Here is a 27164-nt window from a genome sequence, read left to right as displayed (position 1 = left end):
CTATCTACGAAGCTTCAAGTAACTCTTCTATAATCTATATCCTGAAAAGAGTTTAAGAATTTTCAACACAAACTATAACTCGACTAGGTTCAGAAATGAGCTTAATCCCAACTCAGTGATAATATATGAGAGAGAGAGAGAGAGATTAATCACTTAAGGAGGTAGATATAATAGTTGGTGGGGTGTGCGCATGCAGACAGTATTCAACAAGTCCAAAGTGAGTCTATGGGGTCTTAATCAGTTTCTTACTGTTTGAAAAATTAAGATTCCATACTTAGTTTGCTGGTCCAGATGCTGTATAAAAGTCCCAGGGGGGTTAGGGCCTTGGCTGCTAGATGGGCAGTCAAGGTTCGATTCTCATGGGTGTCGACCTATGCGTAGCATAGGTCTTGGGAGCAGGGGTCCTAGCCTCAGAGTTTTACATTACCGGCACGACGACTATAGGTATGGCAGGCTGAGCTAGTGCGACCAGGTGTCCATGCTGGGTGCGGTTTCTTCAGGTTATAAATTAAAAAAAATTGCTGTATAAAAATTTTAAACTAATAAAACAACAATGAAGTCGATTTAAGGGTCAAGACCATTAGGTGCATGACTACCTAGAGACAACTCTAAGTGTCAATGACCATTGGCTGTTTGTTTATGTAGAGTCGCAGCTCCAAGATTCATAACTCTCCAACAGGTTGTAATTCTTTCACCTTAATGATAATGCTCTACATGTACTTTGATATATAGAGAAGGTGTGTCTCTCTTTATTGATGCCCAGTACACCCTCATTTTATTTGAAAGCTTACATGCAAATTACCAAATTCAAATATATTGAATGAATTAAGCACGTGTTTTGTGTCAATTTTTTTTTTAAATGTAATGTAACGTTTCATTTTTGAATTTCACTGCCCTTGGGTCCTCCTTAATAAGTGGTATATTTGTAAACATATACACACATGGAAGCAGTGGCGTAGCTAGGATTCATGTGCGGGGGGGGGGGGGGGGGGCAAACAGGGGTGCAGGAAAAAAAAACTAGTTTGGTAGTCGGGGGTTTGGGGGCAGCGCCCCCGAAAAAAAAATTGAGATAAAATAAAAAATGGCTACAATTATTAATAAAAATCTATGTCATATGGACAAATCAAACTATTTGCTGCAGTCAGGGCTGGGCTAGGACTGGGCTTTTAAAAAAAAATAATAATAACTGTTTCGGGAGGCAGGACTGGGCTGTAGCCCAGTCCTGCTCCCCCCAGCTCCGCCTATGCATGGAAGCAGATCGTGTTCTGACCGAACACTTATAAAGTGTTGGGCTCTCCTAAAAGGGCCCAACACTTTATAAGCTTTCGGTCACAACACAGGACCATGCCTCTAGGGATGCACAACGAGCTGAGCTAGCTTGGGCTCGGCCAGTTTAGGCTTCACTCAAACTCAGTTTGAAAAAATAAATAAACCGAAATTGAACAAGGGTTCAGGTTTGGTACATGAAAACAAGTCAAGCTTGAACAGTGAGTCCAACTGGGATAAGCTTGGTAAGCAATAATATTATATAAAAAAACTAAACTTTATATATATATTACTTTAGCCATAATATAATCATAAAAAAGTTCTATCTTAATGGGTTCTTAGTGGGTAAGTTGGTGGTCTTCTTTAGAAGTGGTATGGGTGCAAATGCCTCCCTCTCTTTCAAAAGAGCTTTTGACACAAAATTCAAAAACTTTGAAAACATTTTTAAATTAAAGGTATTCAGTTTGAGCTGAGCCTAACTTTGCTTGAGCTGATCCCGGGCAAAGGTTGTTCAAAACTAGCTTGAATAGTTAGATTTTCTAGATCAGATCGAACTCTGCTCGTGTGCATCCCTATATGCCTCGACACATGGAGAGAGAGAGAGAGAGAGAGTGCCTTATCTTGCCTGGACTCAAATATATCGCCGCACCAAGGACTTCTTGTTTAGGTGTATAAGAAGAACAGATTTAGCTCTCGGACAAAGTACTCAGCAAAATGCTCGGCTCATCTGGTGATGCCACGTATCCCAAGTCAATCTTCCCAGGACACTGGTTCTGTCATTTTTCGAGATGAGCGTGGTCTCCACCTAGAAAAATGCTGAGGGGTCGCTGTCAAAGACGCTGCGTTATGGAGAGCGACTGCATATAATGTGAGCACCTTTAGAATGCCCTGCCCATAGAAAAATCACTTAAGAGTCAATGAATGGTGGGATACTTGCATGTCCGCATTCGGAAAATTTCCACAAAAGAAGAAAGAAAAAATGCACTATGGATGGCCTAAAACCTAATCGGTCTGGCGCACGTTGTCGTCAGAGTTTGGCATGCTTTCAATTGCAAGTTGCAGAACTTTTACACCTTTACTAGTGAAACATTCAAGTCTTAAACAGGAGTCTTTTCCTATAAGAGAGGCAGCACTCCCTTGCCCCTTCATATCTAGAGTTGCTGTGTGCCTCAATGGCTAGCCTGATTGCAGCCTTCTTGTTCTCAGCTCTCATTCTGGTAAGTGTTTCTGTCTGTTATCCCCTACCTTAGTGGCCAGATTTTTTGCAACAAAATAAGGTGCCATAATCCACCTCCTTTGTGTGCTTTCAAAATGCAAGAGATCCTCAAGAGTGTCCTGAATTGCTTGTATTTTGCAGATTGTGGAGACAGGCAGTGGAGATCTTACTCCAAATGCTTATTGGAATAAAGTTCTCCCCAACACCCCAATGCCAAATGCCATCAGAGTTCTCTTACCATCCAGAAAGTTATCAGGTAGTCCATGATTTAAGGAAGGGCTCTGTGGAGGCTCCAAAGCCCTAAAAAAAGTGAGAAGAGATCAGGTGATTTTGGCAAAAACACAATTTTTTTGTGTTTTGAAATCACCACCGCTCGTGCCTTCAATCACCACCATTTGGTTATTCGCATCCTTTTTTTTCTGATAAAAGGGAGAAACCGTTGGGGTTAAACAGACCCCTACCAGTTACACAACTATATCATTGGGTTTTGAACCTGCAACATTCCAACACATGGCGATGTGCACTAACTGCTCCTACCAGACAAGCTGAGACCCTGGTGGTCATACTGTTATAGGTCAAGAGCAGTGGAAGAGCCAGAAATCCAAAATAGGGTGAGCACAAGTGTCTGACAATGAACTGTCAGCCAGAGATAGGTGGGGTTGTAAGGGGCACAGTATTTCGGTTAGCAAACCCCTTATTTGGGATATCCAGGTCAGGGTGGGCACTTGCCCGCCCACCCTAGCCCATATGTAGCTCCGACCCTGGTCAAGAGGTGCCATTTTAATCGTAGCCCTGTTTTGCTGTCCAGGTTATAGAACTCCACATGTACTCTCCAACAGGAATAATTTTCCCTTTGCTTGGAACTTGCAACAAGGGACGTGCACCTTCGGTATCAAACTTGCAACATGTTTCACTTGAAGACCTCAGACCCATTTAGCCAAGTGTCACAGTGTTTAGCCTCTCATGGGTACCATTCATCATCAATCTCAGTGATCATGTACATTTGCCAGTCGATCACGAATGGGCGCAGAGCTTAGCACTTGACCTAGATTTAGCCTACTAGGAGTGTTGAGTGTTTCCATCACTTATATATTTGGTAGTAATCTGAAGGAGTGGGATCAGGCTTTAAACCCCTCTATAATTGAAGATATTCTTCACAACTACAGGAAAATGCTGGCTGGCTACTCACCATCAAGGATAGAAGCCAATAATGAGTGTGATTTGGTGTTGGAAATTGCTTGAACCAAACACTGGTTTGATAGAGCTAAAAGGGGCTAGATACTCATATTACCACATCTCTAAGGTCAATAATTTATATCAAGAACCACTTAACCTAATCACCTACTACTACTACATCTTCAATTGTCTGTTGAAGTTACTGCATAGATGTACTCAAATTGGCTCTCTCTATGAAAATATTTGCTACTAATGAAGTAAGGAACTAATGTGCTAGAAATCATATTTGACTCAATATAACCACATAGATGTGTTCAATATGGTTTGTTTGCTAAGGATCAAACCTTGGATCATACTTTTCTAATGTAAAAATGTGACTTTTTAAGTTATGAAATTTTGGCACTTTGTGGGCTGTTGATTTTTAGACCCCTTTAAAAACCTAATTACTTGTCATAATAACACAGTTCAAAACAAATTTTCTACTAAACAAACCATGTAGATCACATCGGTAACATTTGATCTACAAAAAAAAATTAAAGAAAAAAAGTGATTCCTACTAGTTACTTTCTTTAGTAGCCAATATATATATATATAGCCATCAGGTCATAAGATTCACAACTTAATCATGTAATATTATTTCAGTTGCAGAATTGGCCCGTGATTACAACCAATTGATGCTGAATCAAGTCCTGGCTGTGTCACCTTATCATTCTCTATGGAGCTCACAAGATGGCCTACAGCTTTCTCTAGCCCATGACCAATCGAAGCATCTGTCACCCCCTTTTTCACCCCTTTTCTTCCTGGAGGAGTACTTGAAGCCAGGCAGCAACATGAACTTGACCATTGTGAGCTCTTCAAAACAAGGTGGTGGCAGCAGCAGCAGCATTAGGCCAACCTTTTTGCCACGAAAGGAAGCTCAAGAAATTCCCTTCTCTACCTCCAATCTCACTGATATCCTTAGGATGTTCTCAATCGAACCCGACTCTTACAAGGCAAACATTGTTAGGCAAGCGCTTCATGACTGTGAGATGCCACCAATAAAAGGAGAAGCCAAGTACTGTGCAACATCATTGGAGTCCATGGTCGATTTCGCCGTCTCTCAACTTGGAACAAATGACATACATGTGTTGGCATCTTCTGTTCTTAACAGAGAGGATAAGAAGCAAGCCCGGGTCTACAACGTTTGTGCTGATCGGGTGAAGATGAATTCTCTCAAAGTAGTAACATGCCACAACATGTTGTACCCTTATCCAGTGCTTTACTGCCACAATCTTGCAGAGACTAGATCATATATGGTTCCTTTGGTTGCAGATGATGGTAGCCAAGAAAATGCTGTAGCAGTATGCCATTTTGATACATCAAACTGGAACCCTCGCCATGTGAGCTTCCAGAAGCTGGGTGTGAAACCTGGAGCTGTTCCAATTTGTCACTTTCTCTTTGAAAGCATTGTATTGGTTCCCAATTGACGATTTGTAGAAAAATCTAAACATGCATGTTGACACTTGTTAGAATAATATAAAGAAAATGGCTAAATTGGTTGTTCTATGGTGTATTTTTTTTCATTTATAACCCGAAGAAATCACACCTGACACAAAGACCTGATGGCTCTGCCTCAGCCTGTCATACCTACGGTTCTCATGCTGGCGGCCTAAAACTCCAATGACTAGGACCATGTCCCCAAAATCTTCAGTTTCAAGTGTTGAGTCCGGCGAGGGTTTTCCGGCGAGGCGGCATACCAGACGGCGTCACTGTTGCAGTGACCCTGCAAAAAACAAACAAAACAGAAAAGCAGTAGACAGTGTACCTGATGCTGCCATTTACGGAGGTCGGAGGTCGCCGAAGTTAGTCGCCGGAATTTCTGCTCAGCCGGACTGCAGCCCTTCACGAGCCCAGGCTTCTGTATGCAATCGGTGAGTAGACCTTCGATCTCCTTTTTCCACACACACAGGGTCGCTCATGATACTCTGTATATATATATGCATAAGGTGGGAACGGTTACGCACCATTCCCCTTTATCTCATGCTGATTTATCGGTATGATCACCCCTCAATGGGGATGTAGCCACATTGTGGATAACCACCACGTTAATCGTGGTGGTTAATCCAACATTCTCCCACTTGATCCGACGATAAATCTTTTTAACCAGAAAACCTTATGGAAATAACTTGATGAATAGAATGGCCTTTATATTCTATTCTAAAGGTCCTTAGTTGAATCTCTAATCCTTATGAGATTAACAACAACCATAATGAGAATCAAAAGACTGAAAGTGATCACTTTATTTACATGCATATGTCAAAAAGAGTTTAACAATCTCATCCTCATTACATGTTCGGAATATAATCCCGGTGCTAGCCCTTTAGTAAGAGGATCAGCGATTACCTCTTTGGTATCAATATTGACAATATGCATTAAATGATTCTCTGTCCTTTCTTTAACAACAAAATACTTCAATTCCATATGCTTGCATGACATAGTACTTTTGTTGTTGTTCGAAAAAGACACTGCAGCTTCATTATCACAGTAGATCTTTAGTGGCTTCCCAATGGGATCGACCACCATTAACTGTGATATGAAGTTCTTTAACCATATAGCCTGCGAAGTAGTCTCGTACAATGCAATGAATTCTGCCTCCATGGTGTGGGCAGCAGTGGTCGTCTGCTTTCCACTCCTCCAATAGATCGCTCCCCCAGCAAGTAAGAAGACGTACCCAGTAGTAGACTTTCTACTATCAAGGCATCCTCCTAAATCCGCATCTGAGTAGCCAATGACCTCGAGGTGATCAACCTTATGATACGTTAACATATAGTCTTTTGTCCCTTGCAAATACCGCAAGACTTTCTTGGCAGCCTTCCAATGGGGTAAACCTGGATTAGACTGAAATCTGTCAAGTACCCCTACTGCAAAAGAAATATCTGGTCGAAAACATATCTGCGCGTACTGCAAGCTGCCAACAACTGATGCATATGGATAAGCACTCATCTGTGCTTTGTCAATATCGTTCTGTGGACAATCCTTTAGGCTCAGCTTGTCACCTTTTGATATGGGTGTAGAAGTAGGAGAACAATTCTCCATCACATATCTCTTTAACACCTTTTCTATATAGGATCTTTGGGAGAGGCCTAAAAACCCTTTTGCTCGGTCTCGACGAATCTCAATGCCAAGAACATAAGCAGCCTCACCCATATCTTTCATATCAAAATGTGATGCAAGAAACTGTTTTGTCTCTGAAAGTAACTTAATATCGTTGGTTGCAAGTAAGATGTCATCCACATACAACATCAATATAATGAACTTACTCTCACTTTCCTTAAGGTATATACATTGATCAATAATGTTTTCTGTAAACCCGAAAGTCACAATGACTTGGGAAAATTTAATATACCATTGTCGGGAGGCCTGTTTAAGTCCATATATTGATTTGTTAAGCTTACAAACCAAACGATCATTTTCAGAGAAACCAAGAGGTTGTTCCATGTATACCTCTTCATTCAGATCCCCGTTGAGGAACGTTGTTTTCACATCCATCTGATGTAGCTCTAAGTCATAATGAGCTACGAGGGCCAGAATAATCCTCATTGACTCCTTAGTTGAGACAGGAGAAAATGTCTCATTATAGTCAATGCCCTCCATCTGGGTGAATCTTTTAGCAACCAATCTTGCTTTATGTCTCTCTATGTTACCTTTGGAGTCCTTCTTGGTCTTAAAGACCCATTTACACTCTACGGGCTTTACTCCTTTAGGTAACGTGACAAGATCCCACACTTGATTTTTAGCCATAGAGTCTAACTCTTCTTTCATGGCTTCAATCCAGTGCGAAGATTGTTTGCTCTCAACAGCTTCCATAAAATTCAACGGCTCATCATCCATATCTATGAAATCACCAGGCTCCTGAAGGTACACCACATAATCAGGATGTATTGCAGATCTCCTAATCCTTGTGGATCTCCAAACAGGTCGTTTCTCAGGCTCAGATTGAACCTGATCATCCTGTTCGTGCTCTTCCGCATTGTCCACAATAGGTTCACTTTGAATTTGTGCATTAACAATCGAATGATCAACCACACCATCATTAGGAATAACAATGTAGTATCTTTCGATGTTTTCCTTAACAGGTGATAAAACTGGATCCTCTATTTCCTCAAAACCAATGCTTTGAAGTGCACTTAATCCTACCGAACCATCTTCTAGGAATTTAGCCTTATCCGTTTCAACAATCTGTGGTGAGTGAGATGGGCAATAAAACCTGTACCCTTTTGATCTTTCTGGATAACCAATGAAATATCCACTGGTTGTTCTTGGATCAAAGGCTTTAATGTGGGGGTTATACAGTTTAGCCTCTGCAGAACATCCCCATATGTGCATATAAGACAGTGATGGTTTTCTACCTGTCCACAACTCGTAAGGAGTTTTAGGCGCAGATTTCGTAGGAACCTTATTCAAAATATGCACAGCTGTCCTTAAGGCTTCACCCCACAACTTTATGGGAAGTGTTGAATAATTCAACATAGCCCTGACCATTTCTTTAAGCGTATGATTTCTCCTTTCAGCTACACCATTCTGATAGGCACTACCAGGCATGGTATATTGAGGCACAATGCCTTCCTCTTTAAGAAATCGCGCTAATGGTCCTTCCCTTTGCCCCATCTTAGTAAACCTACCATAATATTCGCCACCTCTATCAGACCTGATTATTTTAATAACCTTATCGGTTTGTTTCTCTACTTCTTTCTTAAATTCCTTAAACATCTAAAAAACATCAGATTTTTCAAAAATCAAGTAGAGATACATATACCGAGAATAGTCATCAATAAAGGTGATGAAATATTTTTCACCTGTGTAACATGGGGAAAACGGTCCACATACATCCGTATGGACTATTTCTAATATATTACTATTGTGTTTGACACCCTCTTTATATGTGTTTGTATGCTTAGCCTTTATGCAATCAACACATGGGTCATTGTCAGTAAAATCTAGAGATTTCAAGATCCCTTCATTTACCAGTCTCTTTATTCTCTTTTCAGAGATATGACCCAACCTTCGATGCCAAAGCATGTAAGATTTATCATTCATCATGCTACGTTTATTTCCAACTAATGCGTATTCAGAAGTCAAAGACTCCTGAGTTTGGATCTTCACATTCAATCTATATAAACCATCATAAACAGATGCAGAACCAATTTCAATTGAATTTCTGAATATAAACAATTTGGAATTTTTAAACTTAAAACAATATCCAAATTTATCCAACTTTGAAATTGAAATTAAGTTTCTACTATACGATGGAATATAAAAGACATCATGAAGATCTAAAACTACGCTTGTATCCAGAGTAATCCTGCAGGTTCCAACACCCTTCATATGTGAACGCATCTTGTTTCCCGAATAGATGCTTTTCTCATGCATTGTTGGTTCCCTTCTGCTCAGGAACAACTGTAGACAGTTGGAAATATGAACAGTGGCACCAGAATCAATCCACCAGCTATTTTCAGGAATTTGTAATAAATTACATTCATGAGAAACAAATGACAAATTACCTCTCTTTTCCAACCACTTCTTGTACTTTATGCAATCTGCCTTTATGTGTCCCTTCTTCTTGCAAAAGAAGCACTTTATGAGAGCAGAGTTGGATTGCTTATCTTGGGATGACTTATCCCCAGTTGGCTTCTTCCTAGCATTTCTTTTAAATGCATTCTTCCTTGGTCCTACCTTGAACGTATGAGAAGCCATATGTGCACTCTGCACCTTCTCACCTTTCATCGTCTCTTCTTCTTTAACACACTTGGACATGAGTTCATTAAATGTTCATTCATCATTATGTGTGTTGTACGAGATTTTGAAAGGTCCGTATTCCAAGGGTAAGGACGTTAGAACTAAATGCACTAGGAAAGAATCAGATATAGTGAGCTTCATGTCATTCAGCTGAGACGCTATGTTTCTCATCTCCAAAATGTGCTGGCGAATGTTTCCCTCTCCAGTATATTTCATAGATATCAGTTTTGACATCAGGGTACTGGCTCTGACCTTGTTTGAACTCACAAACTGTGCCTCAATGGCATTCATGAATTCTCTCACTGTTCTGCATTGTGGGATAGCACTCTGAATGTTCTTAGCTACTTTAGATTGCAAAAACAATAAGCTAAGTCTATTCGAGCGATCTCACTTTTCAAAAGCAATCTTTTGATCAGCAGTACTCTGATCAGTGAGGGCAGCGGGTTCATCTATCCTTAGGGCTAGATCTAGATCCATATACCCTAATGCAAATAAAACAGTTTCTTTCCAATCACTAAAATTGGATCCATCTAGAAAAGGTATGGAGCTAGAGCCATCTAAAATCACAGAACTAGAAACTGCATGACAAAAGACACGTATCAGGAAGCATTCATACGAGACTTAAAACTTTAGTGGAAAAAGCAAAATGATAAAGGCCCTTGATATGCTTCTTTCCAGGCGAGTGAAGGGGTCATCAGAGTCCTACTTTGGTAAGAGCTCCGACACGCGAAACCACTTCGCCTACCGACCATATTCGGTAAAACTAAGGTTCTTGTGAAGATAGACCATCAATACAAGGTACCTTTGGATACTCATGTGTGATGTATCTCGACACATTTACCTTATTCTACCCTACTTAAATTCCAAACACGATAAAACTACCTTTGGGTCGTCTATCATTTCATGAATATAAGTACAATGTGCATATCGGCTTAGGAACTGTATGATAGTATAAAATTCATTCATGACTCACGTGTATTCAGTCACTTTGGTGACATGAAAACACTGATTCATTTAACTATCCTTAATGCTAATATGCAAAATTATATCTTAAAATAGTCCTTCAAACGAATGGACTAGACATATGACCCTCGAAATGGTTCTTAAACTGAATGAACCAGTCATATGTATCACGAACCAGTCTTAAAGCACTCTGAACCGGTCTGAAACAGCCCCGAACCGGTCATCCAAGGGTCAGAACCGGTTCTGAACCTTATGAACCGGGTCAAATATGAACAAAAGTTCATTAAAACCCTATAACCGTATGCCAAAACCCCTATATTTTCTTATATTTAAGAAAACAGAGTCTTAGCATCTCGGAACCGGTGAGAAACTGGAAGGAACCAGCCAAAAACGACTCTGAACCGGTCCCGGAAGGGGACTGAGTCAGTCTCTGATCCGGTTCAGGCCAAATAGTGCCTGGACCCTTCTGGATCCGGGTCAGACCCGACTGCCAACTGGATCTGGGTCAGACCCGGGGTTATCTGGATCCGGGTCAGACCCGGTACTAACCGGATCCGGGTCGGACCCGGTACTGACCGGATCCGGGTCGGACCCGGTACTGACCGAATCCGGGTCAGACCCGGTAAGGACCGGATCCGGGTCAGACCCAGTACTAACCGGATCCGGGTCAGACCCGGTACTAACCGGATCCGGGTCAGACCCGGTATTACCCGATCCTGGCCAGACCCGGTAAAGACCGGATCCGGGTCGGACCCGGTTAAGACCGAATCCAGGTCGGACCCGGTTACCGATGGATCCGGGTCTGACCCGGGGTTTTCCTTATCCGGGTCGGACCCGAGCGGGTCCCCACCCGAATCCCTGATCCGATCCGAATCACTTTATGGATCGATTTCAGGTGGTCGGGTCCGGTTCAAAAAATGAACCCGACCCGAAAAAAAAAAAAAAAAAACAAAAATTAAGGGTCGAGTTAGGGTTTACATAACCCCATTTCGCCCCTTTTTCAAAATTTACAGGGTGTTGCCGCCGCCTGCCGGCAACCAGCGCCGGCGCCTACCGGCGACCAACGCCGCCATTCGCCGGCAACCAACACCGTCATCCGCCGGCGACCAACGCCGCCATCAGATGGAGCTCCAACTCCGGCGAAAACAACCATCCGCCGGCCAAAATGGTTGCCGCAGAAGTTTTTCTGAAATCCGGCGACTCAATAGTCGCCGGCGACGGCTCCCGCAGCCTCCTGATGGCGGATGAAGATGAAGATGCCGGCGGGATCCTCGCCGACAGGAAAAACCCCCATGAACAGAGGTAAGAACTTTTTTTTTTATACTGTCGCCCAACGGCGACAGTCGCCGGTGCCGGTGACAGGCGTCGGTGACCAGCAGCAGGGTCACCCCACGGTGACCTGCGTTTCTGGTTAAAACCGGAGCACACCCCGCGCAGCAGGAAACGGGGTGTGGGCCCATAACCCAATGTTGAGTCCGGCGAGGGTTTTCCGGCGAGGCGGCATACCAGACGGCGTCACTGTTGCAGTGACCCTGCAAAAAACAAACAAAACAGAAAAGCAGTAGACAGCGTACCTGATGCTGCCATTTACGGAGGTCGGAGGTCGCCGGAGTTAGTCGCCGGAATTTCTGCTCAGCCGGACTGCAACCCTTCACGAGCCCAGGCTTCCGTATGCAATCGGTGAGTAGACCTTCGATCTCCTTTTTCCACACACACAGGGTCGCTCATGATACCCTGTATATATATATGCATAAGGTGGGAACGGTTACGCACCATTCCCCTTTATCTCATGCTGATTTATCGGCATGATCACCCCTCAATGGGGATGTATCCACATTGTGGATAACCACCACGTTAATCGTGGTGGTTAATCCAACATCAAGTTCATTGAGTGATCAAGCCTTAATCACAATTTGAGTTTGGGTTTTCTTTTTTGGATTAAACTTGTTTTGTAAAATTTAATAATCTGATGGAAGCAATAACTACTTATTGTTTATTAAATATCATGTGCATATTAGTAGGTCGATAACAAACAATGTGTGCGGCCATTCTTCCCCAACACCTGACATCCCCTTGCCCCTTTTTTGTCTGTGTATTTTACACAACAATTTTCTATCCCGAAGAATTGGCTTTCAATTTTATTAACATGACAAGAATATCATTCTTTTTAGACTATCCGTGGAATGAGTTCTTTTGCATATTTTCAGCAATCTATTTACCATCTCATCACTATTCGTTGTGAGTTTGTTTTTATTGTTGTAAAGGAGATATATTCTGATCCTCAGATCAAACCTCCAGAAGGTTCCAACGTTAAGGAGTCCTGCATGGATAACTTACGAAGATGAAGGTATTACATTCGAGGACTCTCGCCAAGATAAGGTAGTTTCAGTTAAGTTTCTTAATTAAAGGATAATTATAAGAGTTCTCACATGCAACACTCAAAATTGTATGGACTCTTAAGAAATTAAACAAGTCATGGAGTCATCCATCAAGTTGGTTTATCTCATGCAACTCATGCTACAAATAAAGGAATGTTGACCCCTCTCACGTGTTTTTAAAGAGAGAAAGAGTCATTTGTGGACATAGATCGAGTTTAACCGAACCACATTACATCTTGTGAGTGTATTCCTTTTTATCTTGTTTTTGCACCTTTTCATGGTATCAGAGTTTGTTGGCTCTTACGAGTAATAGTGCCTATGCAGTGCTTTGTTGTCTGTCAGAACAAATGGTGTCAATCTCACCTTCATTGGTTACCAGTAAAACAGTACAAGTGTTTGTGAAGTTGGACAGAGATAATTATTTGTTCTGGCACTCCCAATTGAGTCCATCATGTTCAGTCAGGAATGATACTAGTTTGACACCAAATGAATTTCACTAAAGGAGATCAAGTAAAATTTAATCCAGAGTATATATGTTTCATGGAATAGGGATGATCAACTTGCATTAAGTTGGATCAAGGTCATGGTTACCGAGGTCGTGTTGGGATAAATTATTTATGTCTCTTCTGCCAGAGAAGCATGGATTGATTTTAAAAAATCATATGCAACTCATTCAAGTTTTATTATCCTTCAATTAAAAGAAGATATTCGGAATGTAAAAAGAAAAGAAAAGAGCATAATAGAATATTTGAATCACGTTAAGTTTCTTACAAACTTTCTATGTGCAGACAATGAATCAGTTTTTTATGCAGACCTAACTCAGTTCACCTTGAATGGTTTAACCCAAAAATATAAAAGTTTTATTACTATTGGAACACCTCAAAATTTCTAACTTGAAAATTTTAATAAAATTTTATTTTTATAGAGCCAAATCGATCGCACAATAGAAAAATTGTTTCAAAGAACGAAGTTTGCAAAACTTGAGCGGGTTACAAGTAAGTGCCGAAATACATCAATGAATCGAGCCCAATTCTTGATTTGGACTTGGATTCTAAGATCAACTAATTTAGCATTTGTATCCATAATTCTAATCAAAGCACAAAGAGATTATAAAAACATTTAAAAAGTATTTCATAAATGTTTGCAAAGTAAATGAGTTCTAATAACAAAAAACCAAGACACAAAATAAAATGAAAAATTGATTCCAAGTTGCCATCTCCCATCCATCAATCACAGTTTTTGCTAATCATTACTTGAAAATGTTATAAAGAAGGGGGTCATACTACATCCTTTAAAACTTCAACAAAACATTTAGAGGGAATAAGCATAAAAAAATGATAGTTTTCCTTTTGGGGAAACTGCGTTTACGAGAGGGGTGAGAATAAACCTCACCCCCCACAATCCGTGCGAGGGTGAGGGTTATCCTCACCCTGCGTGAGGGCTATAAAAGCCCTCGTGTAGCCCTCGATCTCGCATCAAGAGCAAGAGAGAGAGAGGGAGGAAGAGGGAGAGCGACAAAAAAAAGGTTGCAACACTCACCAGATCCGACTGACGGTGAGGTGAGGTAAGGCCTTCCATCCTTCTCTTTTTCTTCGCTTTTGCCTCCTTTCGCAGGCAAATGAGGGTCGGCAACCATGGTTGCGGTCAAAAGGGGGCCGACAGCCATGGCTGTTGGCAAAGCTGCAAAAAAAAACAGAGGTTACTAGAGAAAGTGAGAGAGAGAGAGAGGATGAAGGGGTCGGTCGGCTGACTCTGGTGGTCAGCCCCTCTGCCACAAGGAGGAAGGAGAGAGAGGGTTGGTAGCGACCGACCCCTCTACAAAATGAAAATAGAAGGGGATCTTCCCCTTCCGCTTTTAGGTTTTAACTAGGAGATTGGCTTTGTAAGACCCGCAATTTTTCAAAAAAATTCTGAATAAAATTCATGAGGTATTTATCGATAAAAATAACATTTTTACTCACAATGCGAAACAAATCAATTTCTACGAACTAGTTATACTTAGGATATTCGTCGATTCACGAATATATACTCAAACACTCTAAAAGTCATAACTTCCTACCTAAATGAAATCAAGAGATTTCCTTGAGCCAACTTTCTTAGTTACGTTGATACGAAGGGAATAGCGTACTCAGAATTTTTTGAAAAAAAATTATCGAAAACCCAAAATTTTTGCGGGACCCACGAAAATGTTGGTGGGACCCACAGAAATATTCCTCAGAAAATATCTGGTGGGACCCACAAAATATCCCATGAAAATATCTAGTAGGACCCACAGGATATTCCATGAAATATTTCATCTGGATAAGATCAAACAGTCAGATGGATAAGATCAACTTGGATTTTTGAAAAAGGCAAGAGCAAAAAGGAGATTTTGAAACTTGGGACCCAAGTTTCAGAATCTATAAATAGAGGAGCCCCCTCTCTCTCTAAAAATCATCCCCCCTTCCCTTTCTCTCTCTAGAACCTCCCCCAGTGAGCCTAGTAGGTCTGAGCCTACCTGACCTAATCTGAGCCTACCTAACCTGGTCCTAGCCCACTTGACTTGGTCTGAACCCACTTGACATGTTCCAAACCCAGTTGACTTGACTTGAATCTAGATAGGTTTGAAGTCAAAGTCAAAGTCAAAGTCAAAGTCAAAGCCCTTTTTTGTCCTAGATTCTGGTTTGGATTTTTCTGAACCTAAACCTAGTCAAACCTCTCGAAAGAAGGATCAAACCTCGTTCGAAGCATGGAGCATTCAGGAGTCGTTTCTTCAGTAATTTAAAGTAAGTTCGCTTTGTTGATCCATCTCTCTCAAGTATTTGCTTGTTTGTATATAGCATATACTTTCTAAAGTAGTATCTGATCCTAGTTCTTGGTTGAGCCCTTTAGGATACTTCGGTGTTCACCCGCTCACCTCGTAACTATTATCGGATATATATGTTCAACTACGCAGTATATGTGTTCTTAAAACTGGTATCTCACCCTATTTCTTGGTTGAGTCCTTTAGAACACTTCGGTGTTCACCTGCTCGCCTCGTAACTATCGTTGGATGTGAATCTTTGTGTATATTGTCTGGATCGGGCCGTTGCGTCATATATCGCCAAGGCCGTGTAATTTACCTTTGTTGTTGTGTCGTATGATGCCAAGGCTCTCTGCTTTTCGCAATTTTTGATTAATGCACTTCTGATTATGCATTTACTTACGCTGTCGCGTTGAAAGACGCCAAGGCTCTTGCTTTCTGCAAATATATATGTAGAATATTTCGTTCAGTTACGCACCCTGAACAATATGTATATGCATTTCCTTTACGCCATTGTTGTATAAAGCACAGGTTTCTGCTTATACTACATATATGGCGCGTAAATGAGCGTTCAAATGGAGATCAACTCTAAATCGCCGATGTGATTCTCTTACCGCTCCTCGTTCAAGATTCTGCTTGACGAATGAAGCCCCTATTGGAAAGGCTTCGCTTTTTGGCAAAATGCTCTTTTCGTAAATACTAAGTCATTTATGTATGGCCTGACTATGGCTCAGAGTTCCAAATAACCTTGATGAATGCAAGGTACGCACAATGGTGCGCATCCATTTTCAGAGTTAAGCGTAGCGATTTTCTGCCAAAGAGGAGAGATGCCGCTGAAATGGATAAAAGAAACACACGCTTTTTCTGTCAAAGAGAGGAAGTGATGCTGAAATTTCTGAAGAAGCTAAGAATAGCTCAGAAAGAATGTAGCTGGATACTCTGTCATATAGCGGAGTGCTACCCAGTTCATGGAATGCTTTATACAATATAGAAATGATTGTCACACCACTGCCGATAGAGCAGAAGAGGTGCTGACGAAATGGTTGGCAGAAGAGCTGTCGGAACCGGTTAAAATGGCATAATGATGTCCGTTATTGAAACGATGCTAGAATGACTCGTATCCCTGCGCCTGCGAGGGCACCTTACTTGTAAGGGTTGCTCAGCCATAGTAGAGGTTGCGCCTTGACCAGGTTTGACTCGTTGCGTAAAAAATACATCGAGCAACCGATCTATTTAGATCAAGTCATATGCATGCTCATTGAGAATGGTTACACAACCAGACTCGTAAGGGTCGAAGAGCCAGAGTGTGTTGTTTCCACCCAGAAGAGGTGTGATGCTCGTGATGGCCGAAGTGCCGAGAGCGGTGTTCTGCATGCATATGAATAAGACTTAAGGTCGCATATACCCCGCGGATGAAAATCGTGTTAGGGGTACCCCCTCAGTTGATGACTGTGTTGGGGCAGACTGAATGGGGTTGGGTACATACTCTCGTAGTGCTGAGGCATGGGCTACCTAAATGGCATGCAAATATCTGTTCAAGTAATTGTAAGACTGGCAGACCCCTTCAGGAATTATGCTCACTATGGAATGACAGTGATGGTACTAGGGGTGGCAATCGGGTCAGGTTGGCGGGTCAGCATACCTCAACCCGAACCCGACCCGTTTATTAAACGGGTCGGTTGTGGCAAACACGAACCCGACCCGTTTAATAAACGGGTAACCCGACACGACCCGCCAACCCATTTAATAAATGGGTTGGGTCGGGTAAACGGGTTTTCAGGTTCTCGGGTCAGGTTGGCGGGTTGACGGATCGGGTTGGCAGGTAGGCAGGTTGGCGGGTCGGGTTGGCGGGTTGACGGGTCGGGCAGACGGGTTGACGGGTCAGGTTGGCGGGTTGACCCACCCGCCTAACCTGTTTATTAAACGGGTCAGCCGGGTTGGCGGGTTGGCATACCCCCAACCCGAACCCGACCTGTTTAATAAACGAGTTACGCGGGTCGACCCGTTTATTAAACGGGTTGGCTTAAGCCCAACCCGAACCCGCCTAAGAGGCGGGTTGGCGGGTCATGTCAGAAATTGCCACCCCTAGATGGTACAACTTTGAGTGACATGCATTAAACTTTGGACCTAATAGAGTCCACGATGGCCTCAGTCACTCATGGGGTTTTGGGGTCGTGGTTATCCTTAAGATCTAAGGATTGAACCCAACTACTACAAGTAGAGGATGCATCCGAATATGGGCCTAATAGGATTCTCTCGGTTGAAACACACCGCCCTACTATGGATAGGGTCAACAGGCCTCTGGGGTATCTAAAATACATAGAATAATCAACTTCCAGAATGTCGAGTTGATGCCTGGACAATGCTTCGCCCGTGTACCAAGGGTGGAAGAGGTTAAATATCGAAACAATGCATTAGCTTAGGTTCAGCGATGCTTGAATGTATGAGTGGATGGACCTTGTTGAGTCAATCCTGCATAACCTTTGTGAAGGTGTTATGATCGGTATACGACTAGACCGACTGGGCAAAGACCCTCTGTTGTATCCGCACGACTAAGTGAAGCTCAATGAGTTGTTTTTAGATGCGTGGGATACGAATGTGCCAAGTATGAAGACTTGAGCATAATATTCGACCCAAAAGAGGTCAATGCTAAGTCATGGAGACTTGAGCGGTTATTCCAAATCACAGCCTTGAAGAGGCTCACACTAAGTCATGAAGACTTGAGCAAATGTTCAACTCATATCCCTGAGGAGGCTCTTACGATATACACTAAGTCGTGAAGACTTGAGCATCGTTATTGTTAACTGCGACCCTGAGTGGTCAACGCAATGCTTGAGTTGAATGGATGTGTGATTGTTTGCTTATCAGACCATCAGTGGTTCTAACCCCGTTTAATGTGGATTTCAGGTGTTGAACCTGCGTTGCGTTATGCGGAGCAAGGCGACATCGAGTTCTAAGGTTTCTCTAGACAGAGTTGTATTGCTTTCTTTTATTGAATCTATAATGTTTTTCAAGCAGTGATGTTGTAATAAACATGTGGTTTTCGATAAAATGGAATACTTTGGTGGTCAATGAGTTGCTTGGCCACATACCTGTGATGTGATCGAAGTTTTTTAAAACTGATGACTCATTATCGTCTGATTCCGCTGCTAAAAGCTTTCTAAAGTTTCGCTGCAAAGAAAAAAAAAGAAATTCATGAAAAATTTAACTTAGCTTTGTTTTGGAAATTCAGGGCGTTACAGGCTCGGTCCGGGTCACACCCGGACCGAACTAGGTCGGTCTGGGTCTCGCCCAGACCGAATCAGAAAAAAAAGGGTTTGTTTCAGCCTGGTGTGACCCAGACCGAGACCGAGACCGACTTAGATGAATATATATATATATATATATATATATATATATATATATATATATATATATATATATATATATATATATATATGAGTTTGGTTCAGCCTGAGTGCAACCCAAACTCAACCGGGTCGGTCTGGGTCGCACCTAGATCGAGTTAGAAAAAAAATGGGGGGATGTTGGTTGAACCGGTTCAGACCAAACTGGTTTCAGTAGAGCCAGATCATGTGGAGTCGGTTCAGACTGAACCGGTTTGGATCAACCCCAGTCAGACTAAAGGTTCGATCTGACTGGGTCCCGGTTCTTAATTCGGATCTAGTTGATTTGGACAAGACCAAATCTAGATCTGATTGGATTAATCTTGAATCCATATCAGAACTGAATCTAGATCCAATCGGGTTATTCTGGATCAAATCAGACTATTCTGGATCCAGTCAGATCGTTCTGAATCTAGACCAGTAATGGATTTGAATCCAATTAGACAGTGTTGAATTCAAATCATAAATGGATTTGGATTAGGTTGTGAGTTAGTCTCGAACTATAAATAAATCCAAAATGACCTTAGATGTACTCGGGATCCATTTTGGTAAAATGGACATAACTTTACACCCTAAACTTAGAATTGAATAAAATTTGGTGTGTTGAACTCGTATCATAGAGAGAAATCTACTGGTCCATTGGTTTCAATTAAATCAATGATACAGAAATCAAGGTTTTATAATTAAATTCGAGAGGAGTATTTTGGTAATTCTATTAAAAATATAAGAGGTCATATGAATTAATACAAATATGCTGGTGTAATAATCAAATCCTACTGTTATAGCACCTTGAGACTCGATTATGGTGAAAGCACAATATTCGTACAAGAGGTAAGGGATATTATAAGTAATTTTAAATGTAAATAAATATTTTTACGTTGTATGTTATTGTAATGTTGTAAATGAATATGATTAGCATAATAGTTTTCAAGTAAGACCATGACATGCATAAAATTTCAATGTTTGACATCATGAGTTGATTTCATATATATGTTTATTGTGATATGCTTGTTGGTTGTGGTATGTCATGTATGTTAAAAAAATTTATAATTATGATAGCATGTCTATGTGATTATAAGTATCATACATTATGATGAGATTATGTTTAGATTGGAGTCTCATTTATTATATTCATGTTATGTGAATGGATATATTGAGATCAACATGCATGACCTCTTAAATCCCAAAAGTGACGACTTGTGGTAAGGGCTATCTGGTTCGTGGCCAGAGTGCAGTCACCATGGACAGTGGGTCACCAGTGATTTAACGATGTGTAGATACTATATCGTTACGTGCTTAGTATGGGATATTGTGAGTCCTAAGATCATCATGAGATTAAAGAGTAAGATCTATCATGGTCAGTTTACGATATCACTTGTGAAAAAATGAGTGAATTACAAGTTTGAGATTGTGGTTCAATATGTTGAACTTAGTTTATGACTTAGGATTATACTCACACATTGTTTGGGATTCTAGAGGACCATGGATGATTCATAATCATCATGATTAGGATGTAGCATGAATCATACCGAGATTGAGATCCTGACCTCCCAGCTAGCTACCGATAGGGTCTCCGTGGTTGTTTCACTGTGGTGACTGATGGTTCGGAGACCACTGAGAGTGTATGGTTCATTGTCTAGCCAATATGGAGAATTGGGGTGTTCTACGTGGGTTGCTACGCTCATAGATGACTATGACTGATATAGCCGACCTAGTGATAGTTATTGTAAGAGAGTGTTTGAGAAAGTTAATGAGAGTAATTAAAATATACCAACTTGTATGGTGTGTCAAAAAGTAAACTAAGATTAGGAGCTTAGAGACCACTATAGTTGCAAGTTTAAGTGTTTATTAGCTTATAATTATTTTTTATTGGGTTGTAAAATCACCCCCATGTTTAATTAAAATTGTTGGTTGCAGGCACACTAGCAGAGGCAGGACTTGATTAACTCATTTTTCGGCAGAGCATTTAGTAGTTTTTATTATTATGTCATTGAGTAATGTTATATCAGTTATTTTCTTTTTGTTATGAAAGATGAACATTGTGGAAGAAAGTGAGTTATTATGAGTAAAAAAAAAAGTTTAGTCACGTTTTCTTTGTGTAAACTTTAAACTATTCTCTTTGAAAAGTAATACCAGCTGAACTTGATGGCGAGAGATTGGATGGCGGCTCAAGGAGAAGTCGCAAGAAGAGCATCTCCAAGCGCAAACTTTGTGCCTTGAAAAGGGTCTCGTATGGTCAGTGCACGGGGACGACATATGCCTCGAGCTAGCTATGCGGCTGCCATGAGTGTAGCAAATTGAAGAGTTCAGCATCCAGTCAGAGAGTTTCTATCTGAAGAAACTAGGAGGATGGCAATTCAAGTCGCTGAAGCAACATGGCAAGTTGCAGAAGCAAGCAGAAGTGACCCAAGATTAGGGTACAGACAGGCAGCTTCAGAAAGTTCGGAAGGAAGGAGGCGAGGATGAAGACCCTACTGATGATCCTGCCTCACCTACCTACACTTATACCTCCTCTACCCACAGTCTTTTCTCACTTACTTACACTCTTGCCTCGCCCTAGTATGATTTGAATGTTTCTCCTACGACTCACCTTCAGCAGACGCGAAGGAGTTCAGGTAGAGATCCGGGCTTTGGATGAATTGAAGAATGATATAGCGAAGTATTTATGAATACTTAGCTTTATTTAGTTTAGTTCGATTATTCCTTGTTTTGCTTTGTTTTCTTTCTATTTGCTTAATAATATTTTATTTATGTGTACTCGGATCATTAATAAAATAAAATAAGATATTTTGAGTAAATGAGTATCATAATCGCTAACATGTGATAAAATTTTAATGGAACCATAGAACCAGATGAACCAGATTATGATGTCATTAATTCTTGAATCTGAACACATCAAGAACACTCAAACACAGCAAGGAACACGGCTTCCTGAGACGTGAAAGATGCCTGAGACATGGCAGGACATGGCAGGGAGTCGGCTGCTTGGGACACGACAACTGCACACCATGGCACAGGCACGTACACGTTGGTTGGGGTAATGCCTGATGAACACGCATTACTGCAACACTCCTATGGGCATGCAGAACCGCCCAAACACATTGGTCTGGGACTCGGCAAATAGGGATAAGGTGGCAGCATACATGATCACTCCTCGAACAAGAACATGTTTGATCTATTATGGCTATAATACGATGATAGAATCACAACACATACGACACACTATTTTAACGTGGTTCGGTTTCTAAAGAACCTACGTCCACTACTCCAAACTCTCACCTTTCTTCTTCTTTTCTTATTGATTTTCAAGAACCCAATACATGTATATATACAAAGAGGTTGTTAAGAGTTTTCTTAATCAACTCCTAAAACAAATCCACCAAAAATGTCAACTTGGCCAAGGCCTCTTATCTTGATTGAGAATCTTTTTGGAAACCATGATTTCTTTGAGAAACTGGTTTCTTGTTTACATGTAGAAGGATTGATTTCCTTAACAAGTACCACCTAACGACAGCAGTACCGCCAGCCACTCTCTAAAGGATGACTGGCGGGAATCTTGAGAAGTCCTTTTTTTCATGGCTATCCAATCATTTTCCAGCTAGCCGGTGGTCAGGAAACAGCTGGACTAGTACCGCCTTTGTTGGGCAGCACATGTCCAACCATTTGTGGACCAGTGGCAAACCGAAAAATGGACAAGCAAATATGAAACTCATGTCTGTGAAAGTGGCACTTTGCAATTGCTTATTGCTACAGTTATTCTGCATTTTTTTCATTAAAATCTTTTCTTGGATACCTTTGCATAATCTTAATGGATAAATCTTTTGGAGATTGTTTGTTTTGCTATAATATGATTGGAGAAGCAATAAACTCATGCTTACAAACAACCGAAGATGAAATACATGATTTACACATTACAACTTTCAATGTGACAGATTACATCCTATCTCGGAAGCAGCTTTATCTCTGAGGCCTCGTCATGATACCATCCAACGATGACAAGGTTTAGCATGGTCCTTGAGTTCATATCATCAAAAGTACCTCACGGAGTTTTAAGTGGCCAGGACAGTGATCGTAAGTACTGCAGGCAGAGCCAGCGCAGGTTGGTCTCTGATCCTGGGGCGGTTTCTCGGTGTAAATATCAAAAAAAAAAAAAAAGTTAAAAGATAGTAGCTATGCAGAATGCAGAGTTGCATATGGAACCCATTGCTTATGTATCATTAATCTGCAGCATTACATTTGATTGCTAAAATATGATTCAAGATTGTGCACAGTAAAAATACCTACATGTCTATAGACCAATGCTCACAGTGCATCATATTGTAGAAAGTGACTTTGTTGAAAGGCTTTGAAAGTGGGATTCTTTGTGTCTGAGCAGAGAGATGCTGAGAAACAACGCGCATTGTAGGTCGCAACTCTGAATTCGTGTGAATGCACATAACTGCAAGCTTCGCAGCAACAACCACTTCCACTGCTTCTTGGTCCACAGGCGGCGGAATGCGCTGGTCCAACATATCCCAGAGGTTAAGATCAAGATTTTGCTCAGTCAATAAAGATGACAGTAGCTCACGTGGATGACTTCCCATCAGGACTTCAAGAGCTAACACTCCAAAACTGTAGACATCACACTTCTCTGTCACTCTCATGGTGTATGCCAACTCTGCAAGTAAGTAGTCATCATTAGCTCGTACAAGAAAATGAAACTATAAGTTTTACTGAATGGATCACCTAGGATAAAGCCAGTATAACGTGGTTTTTTTTCCTTAGGATTAAGACACCTAAGAAGCAAATATCTTCTACATGTTGAAATTTTAATACATACCAGGTGCTATGTATCCATGGGTTCCTGCAAGCCTGGTCCAATTGGATGAATCTGGATTTAGTAGCCTTGCTGTTCCAAAGTCAGAAATGCAGGCATCAAAATTCGGATGTAGCAAGATGTTTTTGCTAGAGATGTCACGATGGACAATGGGAACTGAATGATCATGGTGCATGTAGGATAAAGCATTAGCAACACCATTGATGATGTTGATCCTCTTTTTCCAGTCTAATTCTTCAGCCTCTTCATTATTGCCTAGAATGCTTGCCAAGCTTCCTCTCTCTAGATACTCGTACACCAGGAATGTGCACTCAGGATGCTGACAGAATCCATAAAGCTTGACTATGTTCCGGTGACGAACTTCTGTCAATGCTTTGATCTCATTTCTGAAGCCTAGATCAGTTAATGCATTTCCTTCCACCTGATCAAGCTTCTTTACAGCCACAATTTGGCCTGTAGGAAGTTCAACTCTGTAAACGGTACCATGCCCTCCTTCACCAACAATGTACTTGTCACTGAAATTCTCTGTGGCATTGATGATGTCCTCATAAACAAGTCTACCATCATAGTTACATACAGAAAAGGGACTCCCGTGGTTTTTTTCAACAGTGATGCCCTTTTCATCATCCCTTTCTTGCATAACTTTATGACAAACAATGCAAATTCCAAAGATGATGCATAGAAGCACGACAGCTCCAGCAATTGGAGCAATAATGACCAACAAATTTATTTTTTTCTTCTGATTCATGGCCCCTATGGAAGACTTGCATGGTTGTAAGCCTTGTCCAACTCCACATAAATCAGTGTTACCTGTAAATGACTGTGGTGCAGCACGCAAGAAAGCAGGGTTGTTTGGAAGAGGGCCTGTGAGATGGTTATATGATAAATCAACAGATGATAAACTAGCCATTTCGGCCAAAGATGATGGAATGGGACCCTGAAGCCTGTTATGGGAGAGATTGAGACTCTCCAATGCCTTTAACTTCCCAAGTTGGCTCGGTATCGGCCCCGTCAACGCATTTTGGCTAAGATCTAGTAAGATCTGCAGTTGTGCCAGATTGCCTATCTGAAATGGAATTGTTCCACTTAAGCCATTGTTGTTCAGATTCAACAGAATCAAACCAACACAGTCCCCGAGTTCTTCTGGTATTTGTCCACTGAGATTGTTGGATGATAAATCAAGTTCTTCTAGTTTGGCTAGCCGGCCAATCTCAGGTGGTATACCACCTGAAAGATAATTGTTGCCCATATGCATCTTCAACAAGAACGACAATTCCCCTATTCCTGCTGGAATTTCTCCAGTTATATAATTGTTAGACAGAATTAGCTCTTGGAGTTGTGTCACTTGAGAGATCGAAGTTGGGATCCTGCCAGTGATATGGTTGCTAGAGAAATCCAAGTATGTGAGATTGTGGCATCCACCCCAGCTCGGCGAGAGTTCACCGAATAGCTGATTGTTGCTCAGATCAATGTAGCGTAGGCTGGGATAAGATCCAAATGCTTCTGATATGTTATCACTAAGTTGGTTCCCTTCTAATCGAACTCTCATTAAGCTTGTACAATTTCTCAAGCTTTCTGGCACTGGCCCTGTGAAACGGTTGTTGATAGCAGCAAAATATTCGAGTCTCCCATCCTTACATATCTGTGATGGTATAGAACCAGAAAAATTGTTCTGTGAAAGGTACAGACGGACTAGACTGGTCAAATTATTCATCTCCGGAGGCAGAGCGCCAAAGAGTCCGTTTTCATTAAGGGCCAAGAAAAAAAGATTGGACAGGTTTCCAATGGAAGAAGGGATGGAACCTGGAAGATAGTTGGAGGATAAATCCAATTCAGTGAGCCTATTGAGCTTCCACAATTCTGCAGGGATAGTTCCAGTTAACATATTCGTTTCAAGAAACAAAGAGCGCAGGTTGGACAGGTTTCCAATTTGAGGCGGTATCGAGCCGTTAAGATGGTTAGTATCAAGGTCCAGCATAGTGAGATTCCCAAGTTTTCCGATAGTTGGAGGGATAGGTCCAGTCAGCTGGTTGTCACTAATGGCTAAACTCACTAGACTGGATAGGTCTCCAACTGAAGTAGGGATGGAACCTGTAAGAGAGTTGAGGGATATATTTACATAAGCAAGGTTCTTAAGCTTTCCTATTTCTGGGGGTATAGGTCCAGTAAAGTTATTTTGCTGGAGGAACAGATTCTTGAGCTTTGAAAGCGCTCCTACTGAAGCAGGTATTGGTCCAGTAAGGGAATTGATGGATAGATCTAAATCAGTGAGTTCCTTGAGATTTCCTATCTCAGGTGGGATCTCACCCGACAGCTTATTTTCATGAATGAACATGACAGATAGCTTACTCAGTTTTCCTATATCTGAAGGGATAGGTCCTGCCAGATTGTTTACTGAGAGGTTTAAACTTCTAAGACTAGAAAGGCTACCTATGGAAGAAGGGATGCTCCCAGTGAGATTATTGCCAAAGAGTTCAAGATTTGTGAGGTTCTTCCAATTGGTGAAGAAGTTTGGAACCAACTCACCACCAATCAAATTCTCCGATATCCTGAGATAGGAAATCTGGCTAAGATTAGTCATAGTCTCTGGTAAGGCGCCAGACAACTGATTTGCTGACAAATCAAGGTAGGAAAGTTTGGGAAGGCTGCCTATACCATCTGGAATTGTTCCTGACAGGATGTTACCTTGGAGATCAAGATGTGCAAGATTGTGGAATGCTGCGAAGTTGAAGCGATCAAGCGTACCTTGAAGACCCACATTCGGAAGGCTTATTTTGACAGTGCTCATTTTGTCACCACTGCAGACTATTCCAACCCAGTGGCAGGGACCATAGCTGGAGTTGAGCAATGACCAAGAAGAATCCACTGCATGGTGAGCTTGGAGACTGTCCCTCCACTTGAGAAGTGCCTCTGCTTCTGCTTGTAATGACTGGGCGTCTATGTTCGTTAAACAAAGACTCCAAAGAGTCGAGCAAAGCAGGAACCAATGCCCTCTGCTCATAGTGGCTGCTGCTGCTTCTACTTCTGATTTTTGCTGCTATTGAGATGTCTACTATCTCTTGTATTCTGCAATGAAATGAGTTGATGGAAGAAAAGGTCTGTGGGAGTGTGAGCAGAGTGGGGAGGGAGTCAGCAATGAATGAAGAGTGAATGGTTGGTCTGCAAAGGATTTGGAATGACTCGGTCTGAATGATGAGGCAGTAATTTATGCTGCAGGGTCAGAAGCAAAAGTCAACAAAAGCATATTGTTTAGTGTTTCCTCACGATGAACAGTATTTCTAAAATTCACATCTTGTGAAAGCAATTGGAGACCATCTAAATCTAAGGCTGGCCCATGCAATTATGGGTCAACGGGTTGGTTTATTTTTGAATTGTAGGCGAGGATAGTAACAAGGATGATACAGTT

The 27164-nt window shown here is 41.5% G+C and overlaps 2 protein-coding genes across 2 annotated transcripts; one reads left to right on the top strand and one right to left on the bottom strand.

Moving 5' to 3' along the window:
* Positions 1–2438: 2438 nt before the first annotated feature.
* Positions 2439–5200, top strand: LOC149844543 (BURP domain-containing protein 5-like). Its single transcript, XM_089997557.1, has 3 exons — positions 2439–2483; positions 2624–2738; positions 4301–5200. Exons 1-3 carry the CDS (start codon positions 2439–2441, stop codon positions 5122–5124), a joined length of 984 nt encoding a protein of 327 aa, XP_089853683.1. The 3' UTR covers positions 5125–5200.
* Positions 5201–22780: 17580 nt separating this feature from the next.
* Positions 22781–26929, bottom strand: LOC149844542 (uncharacterized). The gene is made up of 2 exons (XM_089997508.1): positions 23762–26929; positions 22781–23599 (listed from the first exon to the last, which is right to left on the bottom strand). Exons 1-2 carry the CDS (start codon positions 26757–26759, stop codon positions 23223–23225), a joined length of 3375 nt encoding a protein of 1124 aa, XP_089853634.1. The 5' UTR covers positions 26760–26929; the 3' UTR covers positions 22781–23222.
* Between the last annotated feature and the right edge of the window lie 235 nt (positions 26930–27164).

This window comes from Nuphar pumila, chromosome 2 (genome assembly GCF_984573655.1).
Source record: "Nuphar pumila chromosome 2, dmNupPumi1.hap1.1, whole genome shotgun sequence".
NCBI lineage: Eukaryota > Viridiplantae > Streptophyta > Magnoliopsida > Nymphaeales > Nymphaeaceae > Nuphar > Nuphar pumila.
The sequence above is the reverse complement of the archived record's forward strand: the minus strand, read 5'-3'. Positions and strand labels throughout refer to the sequence as shown.

Coding starts and splice junctions, on each gene's coding strand:
- LOC149844543 (XM_089997557.1), top strand. CDS start 2,439: ATGGCTAGCCTGATTGCAGCCTTCTTGTTCTCAGCTCTCATTCTG. Junction 2,484..2,623: donor TGTTCTCAGCTCTCATTCTG/GTAAGTGTTTCT, acceptor TGTATTTTGCAG/ATTGTGGAGACAGGCAGTGG. Junction 2,739..4,300: donor ACCATCCAGAAAGTTATCAG/GTAGTCCATGAT, acceptor ATATTATTTCAG/TTGCAGAATTGGCCCGTGAT.
- LOC149844542 (XM_089997508.1), bottom strand. CDS start 26,759: ATGAGCAGAGGGCATTGGTTCCTGCTTTGCTCGACTCTTTGGAGTCTT. Junction 23,600..23,761: donor CCATGGATACATAGCACCTG/GTATGTATTAAA, acceptor ACTTACTTGCAG/AGTTGGCATACACCATGAGA.